Source organism: Peromyscus californicus, unplaced genomic scaffold (genome assembly GCF_007827085.1).
Source record: "Peromyscus californicus insignis strain IS unplaced genomic scaffold, ASM782708v3 Scaffold_15__1_contigs__length_86483966, whole genome shotgun sequence".
In the NCBI taxonomy this organism is placed as follows: Eukaryota; Metazoa; Chordata; class Mammalia; order Rodentia; family Cricetidae; genus Peromyscus; species Peromyscus californicus.
This window is the reverse complement of record NW_026294447.1, coordinates 79,407,002-79,430,602: the sequence shown is the minus strand read 5'-3', so window position 1 is coordinate 79,430,602 and position 23,601 is coordinate 79,407,002. Positions and strand designations below refer to the sequence as shown.

Below are 23,601 nucleotides of genomic sequence, written 5' to 3'. Positions count from 1 at the left end.
GGCATATTGTTGACCTCGAGGCTGTTCCTGCAACAGCTTTTTAAAAACAATGTTTTGATGGATCTTCTTTTTTGTGATTTCACACTCTAGAAAAATACAAATGTTTCCTTTAAGTCTGGTTTAAGCAGCACAGTTAGCCAGGAGCATATTAAGGATCAGATTTTTCACAAGATATGTAGGCACACTGTATAGCCTGTTGAAGGTCAATTTATTGGCAGATTATATAGGACTTGAAGGTCCAGAATTGTTCTTTAAAAAAAAACAACTCATAGGCTGGGGTGGTTGTGGTGGCACACACCTTTAATCCCAGCACTCAGGAGGCAGAGGCAGAAGCAGGTGGATCTCTGAGTTCAAGGCCAGCCTGGTCTACAGAGTAAGATCCAGGACAGGCACCAAAGCTACACAGAGAAACTCTGTCTGGAAGAAAAAAACAAAAACAAAAAAAAAAAAACCCACAAAAAACCAGCTCATTTTCAGTTTTGCTTAAAGACAGAAGGTAGTGTCCCTCCATACTTCTTGGGCTGCTTTGGTGCAGCTTACACATGTCACTTTTCTCATGGCTATGACAAAGTTCCTGGCAACGGCAGCTGGCGGAGGGTTTGGAGACCAGCAGGATGGCTCTCCGGGTGGAGCCCACACAAAGGTGGGAGGAGAGAACCAATTCCGCACAGGAGTCCTCTGCCATCACACATGCACACACGTCATAACAGCACAGGTTTCACAAAGGAGGAGGCTTATTCTGTGTCAGGGTTTTAGGGCCCACTGTCCATCACGGTAGGGAGGGCACGCGCGTGGAAGTGTGAGACGGCTTGACACGGCGCACCCGCGGTCAGGAAGCAGAGGGAGATGAGGGATGGCACTCAGCGGGCTGCTTCTCTTTCTCTTTTTACTCAGTCATGCCTCCTGGCCTATAGGATGGTACCACCCACAGGAAGTCTTCCCTCCTCAGCTAAATCTCCCTGAAGTCACCTTCACAGACATTGCTGAGGATGTGTCCCCTAGGTGCTTCTAAACCTTGTCAAAGTTGACAGGTCAGATTAGCCATCATGCCATTTGTACAGGCTGGTGTCCACAGATAGGAACCCCACTGGGAAATCTAAGTTCAGGCCCAATTCTAACTCTGATTCCATGCAAGTTGTATTACCTATTCAGGCCCTATTTTCTCTCATCTTTTAAGGTAAGGAGGCCATTTCATCATGTAGACATTTTATCTGTACTTTTTTTTTTTTTCCCTACAGAACCATGTGCTAGCACTGACGGCCCAGGCACCTGACATTGAACGTTTGAATGAAGAGAGCCTCAGGCTCCCCCTCAGTGACATAACAATAAAAACACTACAAAATGTGAACCGGCAGTGGATCCGGGCAACGGCCACAGCACTGGACCACTACAGGTCAGAACACCCCCTCCCTACCCTCGCTTCCGGGGAGGTAGCATTAACTTCATTATTATAAGGCTCGGGTTTTGTTCGTTTTCAAATCTTTCTAGCAAACTTCAGGGAAATGGGTTGAATGAAAACTTCCTTCATTACTGTGAAAAATGGATTCAACTTCTGGAGAAGATACAGGAGGCACTTACAGTGAACACTGCCCATAGCCTCCCAGCTCTCCTGGAGCGACAGAAAACCTATGAGGTAAACCTGTGTTCTGCCGTTCCTCAGCTACTCACCCGGGGGCAGGAGGCAGGGAAAAGAGAGATTCAAATGAAACCCAAGGAGAGCCTGTCTCTAAAATAACACTGATGATAGGCATTTAGGCATAGCTACTATTAGTAGGTCTGGTTTGTGTTTTTTTTCAGTATTATGTACCTAGATAATATTAATAGGATGGTGGAACATTTTTTGCAGTTGGCTTCAAATAACTTGAAAATGAATCACTTCACAGATCCTCTGAGAGCCTTAATAGGAAGCATTAAGTTCCAGATCCCTACCAATGAATTCTACCAGCTGATATCTTATGTTTTGGTTCGTAAACAGATGTTAGAAGCTGAGGTTTCTATAAACCAGACAATTGCTGATGCTTACGTGGCCCAGTCCTTACAACTCCTGGACACAACAGAAGCAGAGAAGAGGTGAGCTGTGTGGGATTCTGGAACTAACACACTTGATGGGACAGGCCTTCTGACGTGGGAGTCTTTGTACGTGTCTGTGGGGTGCTGTGTGGCATTTTAGTCAGTTGTTACAAAGCCATGATGAGTTCTAATCACTCAGGGTGATTAGCCTTTGTCTCCTGATCTTTGCTTGTGTGTGGAGCCTTGGATCACTCCTCTTGCAGCTCTTTATAAGAGTCAGCATAGGCTTTTGTGAACCACAGTTCTTATGGGGCAGGCTAGTACCTACTCCTTCTCACTGTCAACATGTAAGGCTTAACTACATCCGTGCCCTGCAGCCTGACCATGGGACCAGCCTGATGCCTACACATCAGGACAGGGTTGTGCCTTGTGGCCACATAAATACTAATGGTGTGTTTTCCTGTTGTAAGTGGATGAGGTTGGCAGCACAGAGGCTTCTGGGAATGGCCTCTCCTTGAGTATATTAACTAAGTTTTGAATGATTCGTCTGTATCATCTTTCTCTCTCCATTCTCACCTGCATGAGGTTTTGTTATTGGAAGATAAGTCATAAGGTGCCACTATCCCAAGGACAAAACTGTGTCATAGTCGCAAAAGGAGAGCTGTCTCCTCAGGCATCCCAGATGGAGTCAGTGGGCAGCAGCAGGCAAGCTGGGCAGATCCCTGAGGCCAGCCTGCTGAGCACAGCTGAACTGTTACTCATGTAGCTGATTGCCGTGGCCAGAATCCAGAGGTGGCCCAGCTATTCGAACCTTTCTGAGTGTCCTGATAGGTATCACTTCCCTGCCCTCCAAATCGTCTTTCAGTATACCTGAGTGATACATGCAGGCCCGTTCCAGCATCATAAGCTATTCTGATTGCTTATTATGACAGGCATGACTTTCCCATAATAATAAAAAAAAAAGGCCTTATCTCTCACGTGAGCAGTAATCTTCATCTGAAAAGAGCTAGTTGGGTGTTTGTGGTACGGCTTCCCCTTGCTTGTTCCAGTTATATAAAGTGCTCTGACACCTTACAAAGCACCCGCCCTTTGATGCATTTCCCATTGATCCAGTTCCTAGACTTCCAGGAAGATCTGGCATGTTAAGATAGCTTCAGTGTGTTTAAGGGAGCACTTCCCAGAGTGCTGGCCCAAGGCCAGGTTCTGTGCACCCACGGCACCACACCCCTCACCGTGTTTAAGCTAGGGCTCAGGTTTCATGATGTCTCATGCGAGCCGTGCATGCAAACTTCGGTCAGTCCTTGCTAGTTACCTTTTCTACATGTTCATGTTAGGAGTCTCTCCCCATCTGTTTTCCCTTAGGCCAAAATTTGTCTCTGAAGTCTCAAAGCTGTCGGACCAATGGCAGAATGCTGCCCAGGGTGTTCAGCAGAGGAAGTGTGACATCGACGGGCTGGTGACACAGTGGCAGTTCTTCACCACCTCTGTGGAGGACTTGCTCCGTTTCCTCACTGACACCGGCCACCTACTGTCTGCAGTGAAGGAGCAGGACTGTTACAGCCTCTACCAAACCAGACGCCTGATCCACGAGCTGAAGGTAACAGATGCACAGTTTGGGAGTATCTTAGTCAGGGTTTCTATTGCTGTGAAGGGAAACCATGACCACAGTTCAAAGACTAATCATTTTCTTAATGCTCTGAGATCCCTCTTGCCTGGTAGATTTTTATTCTATAAATATAAATATGCGTGTGTATGTGTGTGCATGCATGTGTGTGGGATGGGTAGGTATTTGTCTCCATGTATGTCTGTGCACTGTGTGGTGCCCTCATAGACCAGAAGAGGGTTTCTATCCCTTGGTACCAGAGTTACAGACAGTTGTAAGCTATCATGTGGGTGCTTGGAATTAAACCAGGGTCCTCTGGAAAAGTAGTCAGTGCTCTCAACCACTGAACCATCGCTCCAGCACCCTGAATTAAACCAGCTTTTGGTTTTGGTTTGGGCTTTTAATTTCTCTAAGCTTTCAGTTGTTCATTCTAAGAGTCTTAACTGTGCCGGGCGGTGGTGGCGCACGCCTTTAATCCCAGCACTTGGGAGGCAGAGCCAGGTGGATCTCTGTGAGTTCGAGGCCAGCCTGGACTACCAAGTGAGTTCCAGGAAAGGCACAAAGCTAACATTAGCTTTTGATGTGAACATGTTTCATGCATGTCCTCATCATGCACATACATTCTGTACAAATCTTTACAGAATTTGTAAAGAATTTTTGTATAGAACTTAATATTTAAGAGAAGCTCTGAAGGAAATCCACAATCATAGTCTCATCACACCAGAGGTTTAAAGCCAACCCCTTTTTTTTTTTCTTTCTAGAACAAAGAGATCCATGTTCAGAGGTGGCGAACCACCTACGAACTGGCCTTGGAAGCTGGGGAGAAATTACAGGACACACTCAACCTGGAAACTAAAGAGTTCGTTGACAGGCAGGCCAGCAAGCTTCAGGACGCCTGGAAGGACACTGAGCTCAGCCTGAGAGAGATGATCAGCCAGCTCCAGAACACTGCAGAGGTGAGTGTGTGGCACTTGTAGGACACTGAATGTGGCTCTTGGTGACTTGTGACAATGGAGGCTTTTAAAAATCTGGTATTCTGAGTTCGCCAGTGAAAGTCAATTCCCACCAATATACGAGTCGTGCCAGTTACTATTAATAAAATAATAACTGCATGGGGGGAAAACCAAGTATTGCATATATAAACACTTGAGGTGCTAGGAAGGTATTGACTTTGGGCCAGTGAGATGGCTCAGTGGCAAAGGCACTCGGTGCCAAGCCTAAGACTTAAGTTCAATCCCTGGAAACCTCGTGGTGGAAAAGAAAACCCACCTCCATCATGTGCTGGGGCATGCCCCACCCCCACAACACACACACACTAAATAAGTAAATAAATGCATGTTTATAAAAAAGCTTTGGGCCGGGCGGTGGTGGCGCACGCCTTTAATCCCAGCACTCGGGAGGCAGAGCCAGGTGGATCTCTGTGAGTTCGAGGCCAGCCTGGACTACAGAGTGAGTTCCAGGAAAGGCGCAACACTACACAGAGAAACCCTGTCTCAAAAAACCAAAAAAAAGCTTTGTGAAACATGAAACGTTCATATTCATTGGATGTTCAGTACATGAACTAACATTCCATATGCTCCAGCCTGGGATATAACACGTGAAAATAAGCACAGTTGTGCAGTCTTTCTTCTGCTCTCATCAGAGAATGCAATTTTCCACAGATGTGAGTCCCGGGTGACCGATCGCTATGTGCTTAAGAATGGAAATGTTTTGAGTTAGTAGGAAACCTTGGTTTTGGTCTGGTTGGTTGGTTTGGGGCTTTTATTGTTGTAGTTTTGTTTTTATTTTGGCCAGAATGCCAAGTTGTTCTAAAGGACTGAACTGTTTTAAACTTAATGGCCCAACACTACAATGTTCTTGGATTTCAAATGCAGTTTTTATTTTTAATTTCCTTTGTTAGAATATTAAGCTATTTTTGTTTAGTTTCTGTGCTAATTTCTGACATTCCTCTAAGCCACTGTGTGTACTAAAACTAGATAACGAAACTACTCAGAGCAGTTTTTCTAAATGAAGAGTAAATTTCTATGAGTTGGTCAGAGCACCACTACCGTGAAGAAACATCTGAGTTTGGTTATGCGGAGGACGTGAAGTGCATGGGCTAGCCGAGTGGAGAAAGCTTGAAAATTCTTTGCAAACTCCAAAGTATTTCAAGCAGAAGGTGGCAGGTGGAGAGGGAAGTGGCAATGTGGGAGGTTTGCCAAAGCCAGGCATCAGGAGAGGTTGAGGGTGACACAGAGAAGCTAACCAAGGGGACCATGGCAGTATGCTCTGCCGGGGTCTGCTATTGCCATGCACACTCAAGATGTGGATGCTAAAAGTCAGTCCTTACAGTAGCTTTTTAGATGTGACTGTATCCAAAATATAATATATATATTTAATTTTATGTAATTATATGTATTCCTGATATATTATATGTAATTTCTGATAGAATAGATCAGAAAGATGAAGGGAGATACTTTCAAACCAATTCATCCCTGTGATTATGTCCCATGTGTCCCTTCAGGTCAGTCTGCACGAGACAGGAACTGATTTCTGTGTAATTTTGTGTGGCTTCCCCAAACACCCCTAAAAGAAAGAGCGCATGCATTAAATGAGCTGGTCTGTTCTGTAGTTCAGTCTGGAGAGCCAAGTACTTACCGATTGTAATACTGTTTTCACATAGACCTGGGACCAGTGTGAAAAGAAAATCAAGGAGCTGAAAGGCAGGCTGCAAGTTCTGAAAGCACAAAGCAAAGACCCTCTTCCCGAACGTCATGAGGACCTCCACAGAGAAAGGGAGCTGATTAAGGTACTGATGGCTGAGCCAGTGACCAAGATAATCACACAGCTGCCTTCCGGGCACTTACAGTGTTTGCCTGCCTCTCTATTTCTGTGACCAAGCTGAGTTTTCTGGTCAGCTGGAAAAGATATCACTCTGGTCTCTTAAGGTGTTAGATGGATGTTAGATTGTACGGTTATTGTGTAAAGATGAGGAAGGCTTTTGCAAAGCATTATGTCGAGGACTCTTGGGGCAATTCTCCGTGTCCTCTTTCTGTTTCTTCTCTGTGATATAAGACCTGGCCTCTGAGATTTGTTTAATTGTATTTTGCGCGTGCGTGTGTGTGTGTGTGTGTGTGTGTGTGTGTGTGTGTGTGTGTGTGTGTGTGTGTGTGTGTGTGGTATGGAGGTCAGATGACAGCCTGAGGTGTCAGTCTTTGCCCTCCACCATGTTTGATGCAGCGTTTCTCATGGTGCTTGTTCCTGTGCTAAGTACTCCAGGCTAGCCGGCCCATGAGCTCCTGGGGGATTCTCCTATCTCTGTACCCCATCTCACCATCCGTAAGAGTGCTGGGACTACAGATATATGCCACTATGCCTGACTTGCACGTGGGTCCGGGGATCTGAACTCAGGTCCTGTCTCTGTACTTGAAACACAAAACTGTTTATTCTCTGACCAAATGACCTTGTCTTTGAAGTAAGAGTGACTTAAAAACTCACCTTGAAAAGCAGTCGAGTTGAGCTCTTTTGAGTAAGTATAACATACAAATCCCTCCAAACTATGCTTTGCCTAATCGGCAAACATTCTTGAGCATCAAAGGTCTTTGTAGAAGATGGGGCAGAATTATAGATAGCTAGCATCACTGAACTCCGGGTCAGGGACCCCCATGTCTCTTTCTTGTCTGCAGGTTTGGTATTTAAGAGATCTTTTTTCTGAATCTTTTGGAATGGTTTCTTTTCTTTTCTTTCTTTTTTTTCCTTCAGTGACTAGGGATTGAATTGGAAAAAAAAAGCAGAAAGAAATATATAGTCTTATACTGGAATCTGTGTCAGAAAGTAGTATCTTTCCTCCTGTATACCTTTTGTCTTTGGCATAAAAAATTCCCTAATGTACCTTCAAAGGTGTAACAAATAGCCTAAAGGCTGGGCATTGTAGGATATACCTGTGATGAATCTCAGCACTTGGGAGGTAGAGGCAGGAAGACCGGAAGTTCAGTGTCATCCTCCTTGACTACACAGCAAGTTCTAGACCAGCCTAGGCTAGGTGAGACCCCCCCCCCCCACTCTCAAAATTAATTAATGTGAAATTAATAACAGAGGGCTACGGCTGTACCTCAGTGACAGAGTGCTCTTAGCGTGTGCCAGGCTCTAACTCCCTCCCCAGTATCACGAGGAAACAAAAACCACAAACAACAGCCATCGTCGCCATCACCGGGGCTGAGAAAGGAAACTCTAAATCCCCAGGGTGTTTGCCCTTCCTGGTGGTCTCCCAACCCTGACCCAGCTGGCCACCAGCCAATACGTTTATTTATTGTTTTGATACATCGTTATATTATTCTCCGTGGACTGATGGAGGTGCCGCCTCCTGGTCCTAAACTTCTGAAAGCAGCCGGTACTGCATAACACGGGCGACGCAGCGTTTCCCTCACTGCTCTCTGCCAGCAGTTGCTGGTCCCCTTGCTGCTCCGTTCTCACTGCTGTCAGGATGCACGGTATGGATGCAGTCTGTCCGTCCCTCTGTGGTAGTTGCTATTGGCAGGTATTTTTCCGCCTTTGTTAGGCTGGGGTGTAAGGTAGCATCTCTCTGGAGTTCGTCAGTTGAACACTCTTTGTCTGTGACCCATCAAGTCAACGCTCTTGTGAACTGCCTGCTGCTGTTTCCCCTGACTTTTGTGCTGGGCTGTTTACCACCTTGATTTGAACAAGTTGCTTATTCTTAATACGACTTCTCTGTTAAGTATATGTTTACAAATGTCGATCAGACACCTTATTTTTCTTTTTTTTTTTTTTTTTTTTTTTTTTGATGTCACTGGGTAAGTAGCTTAGAGTATCTTGGGGTTTTACTGCTGGGAAGAGACACCATGACCATGGCAACTTTTTTCTTTCTTCTTTTTTTCTCATATATTGCATCCTGACCACAGCCTCCCCTCCCCTCCCTCCAACCCTTCCCAAGATCCACACCCTCTCTGGCTCCCTTAAAAAAAAAGAGCAGGCCTCCCAGGGACATCAAACAAACATGGCGTAACAAGCTACAATAAGACCAGGCACGTACCATCACATCAAGGCTGGACAAGGCAACCCCGTTGGAGGAAAAGGGTCCCATCAGCAGGCAAAAGAGTCAGCAACCACCCCGACTCCCGCTGCCAGGAATCCCACAAGAACACCAAGCCACTCAGTCATAACATATATGCAGAGGACCTAGGTCAGACCCCTAGGGGCTCCCTCATCTCTGTGAGCTCCTATGAGTCCTGGTTAATTGATTCTGTGGGCGATGTTCTTGGACCACAGCAACTCTCATAAAGGAAAACATTTAATTGGGACTGGCTTACAGTTCAGAGATCAGTCCATTGTTGTCATGGTAGGAAGCATGGAGGCATGGAGGCAGACATGGTGCTGGAGAAGAAGCTGAGAGTTCTACATCTTGATCCACAGGAAGTGAACTGAACTGGCTTGAGCTTCTGAGACCTCAAAGCCCACCCCCTAGTGACACACTTCCTCCACATCTCCCAAGAGTGCCACTCCCTCTGGTCCAAGTCCTCAGACACAAGTCTATGGGAACCATTCCTATCCAAACCACCACAGTAAGCAATAGATTTTGCAGTTTTGTTTGGGATTTTTGGCTTATGGTCTTGTCTTGATTTGTTTGTTTGTTTGAGACAGGGTTTTGCTATATAGCCTAGGCTAGTATCTCTTGATCTTCCTGCCTCTACCTGCCAGAGCTGGCATTACAAGTACTTGTCATCATTACCCAGCAATTTTATGTGACTTTAATATAGGTGAATGTATGAATATTTTCCTATACAACTGTGCCCCCTTTTTCTTTAGAAAATCTATCTGTAACTCACAAAATACACTTTGATATCTCCCCTGGATGTCTCTAAGCTTTGCTTTTTAATTCACATCTTAATTCATTCAGGAATTGATGTTTGCATATGTTTGAAGTGAAAGCCCATTTTGAAATGTTGTTCCTATAACTAACCATTTAGCTTCCTGGAGCCTGCTTACTTAATAGACCCATGACAGATATCAGATTAAAACATAAACAAGATGTGTTCCTCAGTTCTCTTCTCCCTTTCTTTGGCTTTAATATCAAACTGTCATTAGCAGGGCATGGGAGGTGGAGGCAGAAAGATGGAGGTTTAAGGCCAGGGTCGGCTGCATAGAGAGTTTAAAGCCAGACCCGGCTACATCAAGTTTAGATCAAGATGCCAGTAACAAGTGAGAGAATTCAGTGTCGCTCTCCATTGATACGCAGGAATTTCCTTCCATAAAGTCTAGACACCTGGGCTGGTCATGAATTGGAAACCTTTAAGGAGTCACCGTCTTCCCAAGTGTCGCACATCTCAGCTTCCAGCAGAGTCTGCGGCTTTTGTCACCTCAACCCATTTATCAGTGGAAACAATCATGGCAGCGATCCCCAAATTCATCCAACCCGTGACCATATTCCAAACCAGTCCCAAGTAACTGGAGGCCTGTCTAGTTCAAACCAATCCCAAGTAACTGGAGGCCTGTCTAGTCCAAACGGATCCCAGGTGGCTGGAGGCCTGTCTAGTCCAAATGGGTTCCAGGTAACTGGAGGCCTGTCTAGTCCAAACAGATCCCAGGTAGCTGGAGACCTGTCTAGTCCAAACGGATCCCAGGTAACTGGAGGCCTGTCTAGTCCAAATGGGTTCCAGGTAACTGGAGGCCTGTCTAGTCCAAACGGATCCCAGGTAACTGGAGGCCTGTCTAGTCCAAACGGATCCCAGGTAACTGGAGGCCTGTCTAGTCCAAACGGATCCCAGGTAACTGGAGGCCTGTCTAGTCCAAACGGATCCCAGGTAACTGGAGGCCTGTCTAGTCCAAACGGATCCCAGGTAACTGGAGGCCTGTCTAGTCCAAACGGATCCCAGGTAGCTGGAGGCCTGTCTAGTCCAAACGGATCCCAGGTAGCTGGAGGCCTGTCTAGTCCAAACGGATCCCAGGTAACTGGAGGTCTGTCTAGGACAGTGGCTATCATCTCACAAGTGTCTGTGAGCCACCAGCTAGCCTGAGCCCTACTTTCCTCATAAAGCTACATCCCATTATAGCCAAGTTCATGTGGGGAATAACAGCACACAGACACACAGACACACACACAGACACACACACACACAGACACACTCTCACACATTGAACATCCCTACTGAAATATGAAGTACTTCTAGTTTCAAGCATTTCAAATAAAATTTCAGTTGACATGTAAATTCTCTAAATATAAAGCTTTCATAGACTCTGTCTATTATGAAAATTGCTACAGTGGACGTCTAGACTTATTGAAAGATTGACTCACTGGGACAGTTTTCATTTTAAAATAAGTTTTGAATAATGTAGTCATGTGGTTCTAAATTCAGAAGGTTCATAAGATGCATAGTAAGGTTTTTTCCTATTCGTTCCTTAAGACAGAAACAATTGATGTGACTAATCCGTTGTCTATTCTTCCCAAGACAGTCTATCCATGTACAAGCATATGAGTGTGTATTCATCTTTTGTTCCCTTTTTGTGCATGTGTGTATACACATCCGCGTGTGTGCATGCACTGATAGGCACGCGTGTGTACGGGGAGACCAGAGGTCGATGCTGACGGCTACCTTCAATCACTCTCTGCTTTGTCCTGTTTTACTTGAGACAGGGTCTCTCACTGAACCCGGAGCTCACTGATACAGCTAGACTTGCTGGACAGCAAGCCCCAGGGGTCCTCCTTGGTGCTGGGAGGCATGCACCACCACGCCTGCCTTTTTCACACCACCACACCTGGCTTTTTCACATGGGTGTTAAGGCCCACTCGATCCTCACACTTGCACGGCAAGCCCTTGACTAAGCATCTACCCATCCCCCTTAGTTCAAAGGGTAGTGCAGAAAAATGGGACTTGACGATCTCACTATGAACCAATGCCATAGGAGAAGGCTTCTGCTTCCATGTTGCCATAGGGAGTCCAGCCAAAGCCTGGTAATAACAGCTATGTACAAACAACTTGAAGTTTTACATCATGCTCTCGAGGGTTAACTGGACTCCTACAGACCGTTTATCAGACTGAAGATGGAACAAACTTTGACTGACTTTTGCAGTCATTTTCTCTTCCCTTTCTTTTCTATTCTCTTGTGCAATCATTTCCTCGCAAATCTGGGGCATTTTAAGCTAAAGACAGAAGCTTTCTTTGGTTGGGTGGGTGGTGAGATGGATGCTTCTTCCAAGGGAAGGAACCCAGAGGCTGGTGCATGCTAGGCAAGCACTCTGCTGCTGAGGATACAGGCCCAGATCTGAGGCATGCTTTCTGGAATGTTTCAACAGAGTGATCATCCGCTGTAATTGGCAAATACACTGGATCTCCCCGTACTTTGTTTACCTCCTTCATTTGTTTCTCTCAATATTCATGAACATTTTAAAGCCCTTAGCCATGTGTGGTGATACAAAACCTCCAATGCCAGCTCAGGAAGCGGAGGCAGGAGGACTACCACAAGTTGGAACCCAGCCCAAGCTGCATAGCGAGTACCAAGGCTGTTCAGTATTGCATAGCAAGACCCCATCATTTGCCCAACTTGCGTGAAGCCCTGGGTTTAATCCCCAGTACTGCAAAATCAAACAGATAACAACAACAAAAACCCTTATTGGTACAAACTGACAAACTGCCTTCTTTTCATTTATACATTTTGATATCTGAGGATTCCGAATACACCAGACATGTGGCAGGTGCCATGATAAAACTTTGTGACTAAAAGCGACTTGTGAAGAAAAGGCTGTATCTCAAAAATAGTGCATTTGGGATCAGTGTTGTCATGGTCCCTGCCATTCTGTCAATACAGTCTATTAGAGAAACACATGCTAACCACACAGCTATATTCTGTGTGTGTGTGTGTGTGTGTGTGTGTGTGTGTGTGTGTGTGTGTGTGTGTATGTGAGTGAGTGTGTGTGTGTGTGTGTGTGTGTGTGTGTGTGTGTGTGTGTGTGTCCGTGTGTCCGTGTCCCAGGCTGGGGATGTAGCCCAGTGGTTGAGTGCTTGGAATTAAAGGCATGTGTCACCGTGCCTGGCCATTTCTTTCTACGTGAGTTTTGAAAGGTTCCTCTGGGCTGTCTTATGAAACACAGAGAATGTTAGCAAGTAATGAAATCCTGCCACTATAGTATATAGAACACTGAAAAGACAGAATTAGCGCCTCATTACTGAAGCCGCTCTTTAGACTGATTTCTGACGTAAACGATAGTTTCTTCCTTCAGATTTCAACTGAGAGGCAGGAACAGAGAGGCCTGGAAAAATATGCCGTGGATAAGTTACTCTAACTACAATTAAAACCTAATAGACTCTGGGGTGTTCGGGCTGTTTCCTTTCGCTTCCTCTGTAGTGAAAAGAATTTTCTTGATTAATTGCTACAGTTGATTAGATCAGAAAAACTACTTCACTTTAAAAACTAGTTGGAGCTGACAGTACAGCTCAGTGGTAGTCTTTGCCTAGCTAGTGTGAGACGCTAGGATGGCTCTCCTGCACATGAATGGATGGATGGATGGACGGACGGGCGGGCGGACAGACAGACGGATGGATGGATGAATGGATGGACAGATGATAAATATAGAAAGCTATCTGCTAATTACTCTCTGCCATTTATCAGCAAGCATTTTTTCCCTTCCATTATATTCATTTGTTTAGAAAATCAAAAATAACTCCTTCCAAACAGAAGTTGACGTATTATGATGGCCCCAGTGTTAGCGGGGCACCCACCCAGGCATTTTGGAAGTGAGAAATCACACTTTCTATGACCTACCTCTTAACATAGCTCCTGGGTCTTAATCCAGAAGCGTGTGTACGTTTTGCTTTTCTTACATGACACACGAGGCAGTAAAGGGCCTGGGTGACTTTCCTGCAGAATGACCTTATTAAACTCCAGCTGCCTGAAGAAATGAGCTTGAAGAGAGCGAAGGCTGTCTGTCCCCTGAGAGAAAGGTGACTGTAGGCTGCCGGGCAGGACTGCTGCGGTAGCGGCTGTTTCTCATTCCGAAGGTCCCTCCCCTTCCCAGGCTCCCCTCCCCCAGAGCCTGATCAAAGGATTAGCCTACAGGTTTGGAAACCGCAGCAGCTGGAGTTGAAGGCGGGTTTCCCCCTTTCTCCTTGTGTTTCAATGCAGGAAGTAGAGAAGTCCCTGGCTAACTGGACACACAACTTGAAAGAACTTCAAGCTATGAAGGCCGACTTGAGCCAGCACATCCTGGCGGAGGACGTGACGGTTCTGAAGGAGCAGATCGAGCTTTTGCACAGACAATGGGAGGACCTCTGCCTGAGAGTAAGTCAGTCAGCTTTGTGCAGAGCTGAGGGGAGCCGATGGAAATGCCCCAAGGCTAAAGGAAAGGATCCTGACTTCGTTGAAGCAAAGGCCCTTTGGTACTGGGACCCCTGTGCCTCCTCTGGTTCCTTTAGGAGGTAGCCACCCGTTTTAACAGATTTGACCCCTTTGTTTCAACAGAGCTCACTGTGCAACTTTGCACACATTTCTACTGAGTTATTTTGGTTTTTTTTTTGTTGTTGTTTTAAGATCACCTTAAGCTGGGATGTAAGCAGGGTCATGCTTGTACTGATTCTACTTCGTGGCTTGCATAGATGAGCGCTAATCAGAGTATGCTTTTAGGAGAGATCCCCTCTCCTGGACCAAACACCATAACCTAGATGCCCACAGGGTGGGAGGGGTTATCTGAGAGCCAGGCTTCCCTGCAATCAGATGTTTAGTCCTACGGGATGGTGTTTTAAACTCTGAAGTGGTTGACTGTAGTCTGAGGACCTTAGATCACTTCTACTGCATAAGGATGGAATTGTGTTTAGAGTATTACATAGTTCAAGTCTGGGACAGGATGAAGGTGAAATTAAAGGTTCAATTAATCTTAGGGATCCTGTTTTAAGGATACATAATTCTCAGGAAAAGTTAATTCATCTTTAGTGTGTGTGTGTGAATGAATCTGACATTTGTAAATACCTGTGTTCTAAAGACACTTTTAATTACATTTTGAAGTAAAAACACTTTATTAAAAACTTGATTTTTAGTAGTTACAATGTGCTCTAAGTGTCAAGTTGTTCTAATTCATGTTTTATGTAAAAGGAAATACTCAGAATCTTTTGAGTCTTCTAAGAGTTAAGAAAACTCAAAGATCATCCTCCAGATGGTCCTAATTGTTACCATTGTGGACTCAATCCTGGCACACCATACCCGGAGTTTTAAAAGCTAAAATAAATGGATGCCGGAGGAATTGGGAGCAAAACGCTTGTTCTTCTAGGGATAGGTTTTCGGGCCCTTTAAACACATTTGGCTAGGCAGGACACGGAAGCATTTGGTACCGTGATCTCACTGTGGGAAGAGCAGAGGTTCTTTTGTACATGGTGAGAAAAATCTCAGGGGAGGGCAGCCTCCTTTTTCTATAAAGTGGGTGCTAAAACTACCAAAAGAACTCTGAACTACCCCATTTAAACTGTTGGGATTTCCAGGATTTTTAGAAACTGAGAATAGTTGTACCTTTAGGAAGGCTGCTTTGTATTATCTAGATGTAAATTTAACTGATAAATTGTAGCCCTCTAAGGAGGGAGGGAAGCCCCTTGGCTGGTGTTAGCGTAATAGAACGCTGGGTCAGCCTGCTTGCTCCAGACCAATTTTTGGTGACATTTTCATAGTTTTCAGACAAAAGCTACTGTGTGTAAGAGCAAAGTGGATTAAATGAATTGTTTTTGGGGTTTTTTTTTGTTTCTTTAAATACTCAAACATGTTTGCATCTTTTAAGTTTTCTGGTCCATTTGCGTACATTACTAAAAAATACTGATTTCAAAATAAGTAAGCAGAACACTGGCCCTCTGGATATAGGGACTTGATCAGTTTTGAAAGGGAAAAGGTTTGGGCCACAAAGTTACAAGGTAGCAGCCAGTAACTGTGTTTTGTTGAAAGAACAGGGCAAAACAAAGTTGAGTGATGATTCTGTATGTACCTAACCTTCCTTGTTTCTGATTTTTAGTGGGGCTTGATAGTGTAAATACACAGAGGGTAAGAAAACTTGGGTTAATGATGAGCCCTGGGGTTTTAAGAGAAAGAAACAGGTTTTAGAGCCGCTGACAAAAGTGAATGATTTTTGTGCTCATTTGTGTTTGTGTGTGAACACTGGGGGTGGGGTGGGGGTACTCACTTTTTGGGGGAGCCAAGGGATTTTCTTTCCTGGCTAGCTTCAGCCGCCAAATGCATGTCCTACCTAGGTGACTGTCCGCAAACAGGAGATTGAAGACAGACTCAACTCATGGATCGTGTTCAATGAAAAAAATAAGGAATTGTGTGCTTGGCTGGTCCAGATGGAAAACAAAGTTCTCCAGACAGCGGATATTAGCATTGAAGAAATGATTGAAAAGTTACAGAAGGTAAGTGGGGGTGGGGTGCCCACATGGGTGCGTTGAGGAGGACCTGAGGGATCCTGCCCGGCTCTAAGAGCTACATTGTCACGGGTGTTTCTAGTGGCAACACGCATGTTTCAAGAGACTATTTTTGATCTTTCGGAAGGAAGAGGTAGGAAAGGTAGGATGTGTGAGCCTGTCACAGGTGGATGCGGTGCTGAGGAAGGCTGCTTTCCCTCCGTTGGGACGACTGGCCAGTGATGGTTTAATCTAGTTATTGTGAAGTGGAACCCGAGTCAAAGAGGAGGCCAGCAGCAAAGAAAGAGGCTCATGACAGAAGTGGTGGCTTGAGCATCATTGTACAGTCACCCAAAACACCTCTCTATCAACCCTGGGGAAACTTTGACCTCAGACTGACTTGGTTAAATCCATTTAGTCTCAGCTCCACATTTGTGAGGGGAAACTGAGGGACTGTTATAGCCCAGGTGGTAGAGTTCTTGCCTTGCATGCATGAAGCCCTGAGTTCAATCCTCAGCACTACAGGGCTATAGAAAAAGGAAGGACATACAGGCAGGCATGGAAGTATGTGCCTATACCAACACACAGGAGGCTAAGATGGGAGCTGCAGGGCCTGGGCTACACAGTGAGAGAAAGTCACTACTGCCTTTAAGACATAATAGTCACCTAGCTGGTGTACACCGTTCCTCGAAGAACTGTGTTAACGGTTAATTTTTTTCCCAGTGAAAACTAATTTAGTCAGCATGGTAGTACATGCCTGCAATCCCATTCATTACCTGGGAGGCTAAGGCAGGAGTATTGCCTGGAGTTCAGGGCAAGACGCTGTCTGATAAAATAAAAACAAACCCAAAAAGGGCATTAAGAGAGAAGCGCGTGTGCCCTTGGCTGGAGAAGGACGGAGCTGGTGGTGGTGACTCCGGCCTTGTCCTTTGGTGCCTGTCAGGACTGCATGGAGGAAATAAGCTTGTTCAGCGAAAACAAGCTGCAGCTGAAGCAGATGGGCGACCAGCTGATCAAGGCCAGCAGCAAGGCCAAGGCTGCCGAGATGGAGGACAAGCTCAGCAAAATCAACGACCGCTGGCAGCATCTTTTTGACGTCATTGGATCAAGGTAAGAAACGGCCTCAGATCATCTGTACTGATTGACTTCTAGAGGTGATGGCTTCCTTCCCAGAGCTGGTTAGCTGAGTCTAGTCTTCCTGTGTGGTAACCTGGCGGGTTTGTAAACGTACAGGTTTGCCATCCGGCAGCGAGATGAGTAGGAATCCTGATTTGAACAATGATTGGAAATGATATTTTAGTAAAATTTGACATGAATTAGGGGTGTGTGTGTGTGCATGGGGGGAATCTAAGGATTAAAATCCAGCCTCACACACATGGGAGACAAGCACTCTGGCACTCTACCACTGAGTTACCGTTTTGATTGCTGCTGCTGCTGCTGCTGCTGTTACTGTTACTGTTACTGTTATTGTTGAGAGGGGGGGGGTCTGGCTATGTTCCCCAGGCCAGCCTCCAACCCATCTTTCCTCCTCTGCCTCCCTGTAGCCAGGGCTTCGAGCACTCACCACCACGCCCAGCTGGATTTGTTTTAAACAAGAGTAGAAAACTTAGTTTGAGAAGTCCTAAAGGGGAGATCTCATTTAGAAACTACCGCTCTCGGCTAGAATTAACGTGTCCCCCATGAAATTATGCCTGCCTAGCCCTAGAGTGCCTGTCACTCCAGGTGATAACAGCTGGGGGCCCTTGACTGCCTCCACAGCAGGAGCCTGGTGCACAAAGTAGGGAATCCTTTGTAACCATGCCAGGTCCTTGATGGGCACCTGGTCCACTGGGGAGTACAACTTGAACGGCGTCTTGTTCTCAGATGTGACCACAAACAAGCTCTGTTCTCCAGTGCGATGTCGTCCAAAAATAGAGCTGGTCATATTTTCTCCCATCAACAACCAGTGGTGATGCCCCAACGTTTTTTAGATGTCTTCTGTTTTCAAGTCTTCTCTATAAGGAGCGCAGCCCCCCGGCCCCTACCCAACCCCTCATCCCGTGCCCCCCCCCCCCAAAAAAAAAGAAGACTCCACGTGTTTTTCTTTTGCTACCTGGTGTTCAGAGACATCCTATTTGGGGACCATTTGGGCAACAGTGTCTGCCACTGGCCCGGCACAGGTTTTTACCGGACAGTGTGCTCAGGTGTGAGCGTGCATGTGATTTGGAATTCCAGGGGAGTGCCTGGGGAAGGTATTAAGATTTGGAGAGTGACAAGAACAGGACACTGCTAATGATGTGGCATATCCTTTACCTCGCTGATCACTGGAAACCAGAAGTGATCCTGATTCAGCAGAGGCGATGGCTGAGTGTTATGAGCAGAGCAGGCAGGAAGTAAGACCGGTGAGTTATGTTAATGGGAGCTGATGTCTGGCAGGAGTAGAGCCAAGCATATGGAGAGTCCAGATCCTATCTTCTTCTGAGAGCGGAGGGCTGGAGACAAGGAAAGAGCCATCCCAGATGGTCCTGAGTGAAGGCCTGAAACTACTGCGGGCCGCTGCAGGCAGTGGGAAAGACCCTGGGTATGAGCAAAGAGGTATGATGTGAAGCCGGAGAAGAGCCACCCAGGAAGGGACAAGAAGCCCCCTTGGTGCAAGTGTTAGAAATGACACTAGGGGAGATTGGGGCCTTGGGTGTCAGCCACAGATTTGGCCTCCTCAGTAAAGTCTGAGTCAGTCCATCGTGGTCTCCTAGTGTTGACAAAGTTCCTAGAGAGAGATCCAGGGGAACTGGCTGGAGGAAGAGACGGGGCTGGATTCAGTTTCTCTCAACTACCATTTGATAAAGAAACAGGACAGTAGTAGCTTAAGTTTTGAGCCTTTGCTGGTGTCCTGTTCATTCATTGTAGAAAGTTGAGTATGTGATTTAACTTTTCTAAGCCTCTTTCCAAATCTTCCATGTGTCCAACAGCACATCCGAAGCTGCTGTGCCCTGTTCAGATACATGACATGTGTTGCTTCTTTGACACAGGATCAGAAAAGCAGGTAGAAGCCTGTTTGTGGGCTAGTTATCCATTGTTTTCATTGTGAAGTGGACGCAGATCCCCATGGTCATATCTAGGTAAGAGAGGTCCTTCCGTGAGGCCAGGGATTCAGTTAAATTATTCCCATGGCTGGACTGGCGAGGTGGCTCGCTCGGTAAAAAAACACCTCTCATGCAAGCCTGATGATCTGAGTTCAATCCCCAGAAGCCAAGTAGAGGAGGAAGAGAGATAACTCCACTAATTTGTCCTCTGCCTTCTGCAGGAGTGGTGTGGCCACACGTGTGCCTGCTCTCATATCACACACATTCTCTCTCTCTCTCTCTCTCTCTCTCTCTCTCTCTCTCTCTCTCTCTCTCACACACACACACACACACACACACACACACACACACACACACACACACTAAATTAAATTTTAAATAAGTAATTATTCCTAGGGCTGAGCACGCTGTCCCATGTGTTTGTTGGATGAATACATATTCTGATGGGTTTATTAGATCCTTTCCACTGGGTAAATTGTGGCCTTGCTGCTATTGTCTTTATCTTCCAAGTCAGCTTGGGTACTTGACACTAATCAAGGGTGTGATGATATCACACCTGCTCACGGGCCATTCAGGAGTGAGACCTAGCTTATGCTTCTGAAGAGGAGAGTAGCATGCATTCTTCAGTTAATATCACGGTAGTTAGCAGGCTCTTAGCTTCTCTGCCTCACTGGCTGCCCAGTTCTGGCCAGTTCCTTGGTGGAAAAGGAGATAAAACAGCAGCTGAAAGTTCATCAGCCTCCTTGGACATAGCAATTGGCAACAACAGCACGTATCTCCACTGCCAACTGAGTTCTTAACGATATGCTTTTTATGCATGATGTCACTTGATCTTTTTAGTACACTTATTTATGGGGGAGGGCTAGAGGTGAGTGTCACGGCACATCGTGGAGGCCCAAGGACAACCTGAGGGAGTGTCCTTCCACCGTGTGGATCCCAGGGATAGAGTTCAAGTCATTAGACTGGGCAGGAACCACTTTGACCTGCTGAGCCCTCTCTCCAGCCCTCACTTGTTTTCAGTGTGACTCTGAAAGGTTGGTACCATCAACCCATTTAACTGATTTAAAAAAAAAAAAACAGTAGTCATAAGTTTTCCTGTGTCCCACCTGTCCCACAGCCACTCAGACAAGTAAACACACAGAAGCTTATATTACAAACTGTATGGACTATGGCTCAGGCTTCTCGCTCGCTAGCTCCTATAACTTGACCCATTTCTACTAGTCTATAAGTTGCCACGTGGCTGTGGCTTACCAGTACTTTCACATTTTGCTTCTCCTGGTGGTGGCTGGTGTCTCTCTCCCCTCTCTTTTCTCCCTTCCCTATCTCTCTTGGATCATCTTTCCTGGCTCCATCCTGCCCTGCCATAGGCCAATGCAGCTTTATTTATCAACCAATCAGAGCAACACATATTCACAGTGTACAGAAAGGTATCCCACAGCACTTTCCCTTTTCAATGTAGTCGGAAGGTTTCTCCGGTCCTGCCCGGCCCCCACAGTCCCATGGCCCGCTTACAAAATAATCACTCAGAAGCTTATATTAATTATAACTGCTTGGCCATTAGCTCAGGCTTATTACTGACTAGCTCTTACACTTAAATTAACCCATAATTCTTATCTATGTTTAGCCACGTGGCTTGGTACATTTTCTCAGTTCTGCCTTGTCATCTTGCTTCTTCTGTGTGTGGCTGACGACTCCTGACTCTGCCCTTCCTCTTACCAGCTCGCCCTGCCTGGCTACTGGCCAGTCAGTGTTTTATTAAACCAGTGTACAAGAGCATTATCTCATAGCAACTGAGGGCTGAAGTTGAGTAACATACCCAAACAGAGGCAGCTCACAATGCAACCAGGATCCCAGCTCAGACAGTTGTCACACACACACACACACACACACACACACACACACACACACACACACACACACACACCCGTGCTACCCTAGACCCTTCTAGTTGGAAGCACATGATGACTGGACCCCTGCGAAATCTTCACCATAAACCTATGTTAAAGTTGAAGGCTTGGCATAGTGTTCAGTACTCGAAGACCCACTAAAGAAGGTCTCATTCACTGGTTAAAAAGAAAAGAAAGACATGCTCCCTCTCCCCCACAAAAAAAATCTAGTACTTTGGTTTTATTCTCAACAAATTGCAAAATAATTAGTACAATAAGACAACAGGTTTCTTACATGACATCTGATCATTTCACACAACGAGGCTTCCCTGGGGGAGGCAAGCAGAGCCAGGCTCCTCACATCTGCTGTTTGGGCTGTTGAAACAACACTTCGAGGTCAGCCCGAGCCTTCATTTACAGAGAGGGAAACTGCCACTCAGAAGGGAAATGATGTCTGCTCAGGGCGGGACCAGGAGCCAAAGTCCCTCTGTCTCACCACACAAAGCATCTTAAGGGCATGCCCGGCTCCTGTGGGATGCTGGCTTTCCAAGCCACTGTATTAAAATTGTTCTGAAACCTAGAACTCACATCAGGGTCTGCCTACTAGAAGACAGTGGTTCTCAAGCTTCAGCGTGCATCATAACCCACCTCAGTGTCCCAGGTCCAGAGCTGTTCCATCCACAGGTCTGGGTAAGGCCAAGACCTTCATTCCTAACATGTGCTCAGGTGGGGTGCCAAGGTGTGGTACAGCATTGATAGAAATGCTGTTTGAGAAACACAGGGGTAGTGGAGTGAAATAAATCAGAAATTTATGGAAACGTCTTGAACCTCAGTCTGCATGCTGAGGAGCCATGCACAGGCCCTGCTTCCTACCTCCCTAGCAGGGTGTCGGTGAGGGCTGAGATCCATATGAGAAAGTAGCAAGGCAATCAAAGGTCCATCCACACATATCTGCCTCCATGGCATCTCACAGCCCCACGTTCATGGACTGGCTGGATGGCTGGCCAGTGAGATCTTGCAATGCACCTGTCTGCTTGTCTCCTATACCCCCACATCCCCAAGCTAGGGTTACAAGTATGTATACCACCGTGCTCAGCTTTATATAGGTGTTGGGACTCCAAGCACAGGTCCTCATGCTTCTGTGGTGCACACTTTACCAACTGCGCTCTCTCCTCAGCCCTAGGGTGGGACCATCTTTAAAGACTCTTTCTAGTGGTGTGGGTGAATGATTGGATGAGAATTTCCAGTGCCTGAAAGAGCTTCCTTGGAAGGTTGACACTGACAGTCTACTTGTATGAGGATCATTAGCGATCATTTTCATTTTGTTTACCTACAATTTCCAAGGAAAATGTTGTTACTGTTCTCTTGAATGCCTCCTCAATGGCATCATCGTGAACGGGCTTAGTATCCTTATGCTAGTGTATGAAGGAGAGACTTCAGCTCAGACAGTAGCATGTAAACAAAAGACTAGTCCCTTCCTATTGACATTGGATGGCTCTTTTGTTTTCAGAAATATCGAGTCCATGGAAAGACACTGGAAGAAATCAAACACACTTCTCACATTTCCCCCACCATTGTGAAAAGCCTATCCAGTTTATACTAATAGCAAGTAAAATGCTGTCATTTAAACTCAACAGTTATTACCCTGGCAACCATGGACTACGATTGCTTTCCGTCCCTTGTAGAAGGGGCTAACACTTTGCATGGCTCTCCTTCTATCTGCATTTTCTCAAGGTCACTGTGAAAGGCCAAACAATGCATCCAGTCAGGAAGCTGGCTTCCTTTAACCACTGCAGGTGCCTGGAAGGAGCTGAAGGTTGCTGGGTATAGGGGAGAGCCAGCCGGGGTTTGCTGGGCGTAGGGAAGGGCCAGCTGGGGCTTGGCCTCCACATTTCCATTTTCCTCGCCATTGGCCCAACTATTCCCACCTCTGGAGCACCTGACTTTTGTTACATACCCTGCAGAAATGTCTTCCTGGGAGTCGAGGGCTTCCCCAGGGGGAGAGCAGCTGTCTGAAGATAGGAAGCAACTGCCCTGATGTGTGCGTGTCAGGAAATGAGCCTCAGGGTCCCTTACGCAGGTCACAGGGGCAGCCCCACATGTGGGAATGAGCCAAACGGGGGCCATATGTTAGGAGAAATGTCAAGCCTGCACGCATCGTTCACTGGTAGAGGAGGCTTGCTCTCCAAGGTGGGGATATAGTAATAGCTAAGTGGTCAGTTGTAGGAACACAGGAGATCAGGTCTCAAAATAGGGGAAGGAGCAGGCCTGACCCATTTCCATGGGAGAAAGGAGGATTTCCATGTTCCTACATTTTGGAAAACCCAGGAAGGAGAAGCTGAAATCTCTTCCTCTATCTTGAGGTCCATTTGTACTGCAAGGTGGAGGCGTACTTCTGCAACAGTCTGTGGAATAGAGTAAATGAACTCTGGCCTTCTCAGGCAGGACAGCAGATCTAAGGCAAGAGGAAAGCTCCTTCGGGAAATGTCTTCTTCAGGACCCCTGAGAGGAAGGCACCCCTGCACGGCTCGGGCTTCAAGTTTCACCGCTGCTTGTAAACGTGACACAGAGAAATTATAGAGCAGAAATTTCCTTTCCCCATGTTCCCAATCTAAATGTTTCCTCCCTGGCTTTATAGCTCTTCATACATATCACAGTGCCAAGATAAGGCTGGGACT

At 46.2% G+C, this 23,601-nt stretch overlaps 1 protein-coding gene across 1 annotated transcript in view; it reads left to right on the top strand.

Annotated features, from left to right (window-relative positions):
* Window positions 1-23,601, top strand: part of Syne2 (spectrin repeat containing nuclear envelope protein 2) — a 321,778-nt gene that overhangs the window by 266,542 nt on the left and 31,635 nt on the right. The window contains 9 exon segments of the mRNA XM_052739574.1: window positions 1,239-1,393; window positions 1,489-1,633; window positions 1,976-2,070; window positions 3,373-3,607; window positions 4,375-4,569; window positions 6,276-6,401; window positions 13,727-13,882; window positions 15,826-15,984; window positions 16,919-17,085. Of these exon segments, the coding sequence (XP_052595534.1) occupies window positions 1,239-1,393; window positions 1,489-1,633; window positions 1,976-2,070; window positions 3,373-3,607; window positions 4,375-4,569; window positions 6,276-6,401; window positions 13,727-13,882; window positions 15,826-15,984; window positions 16,919-17,085 (1,433 nt within the window).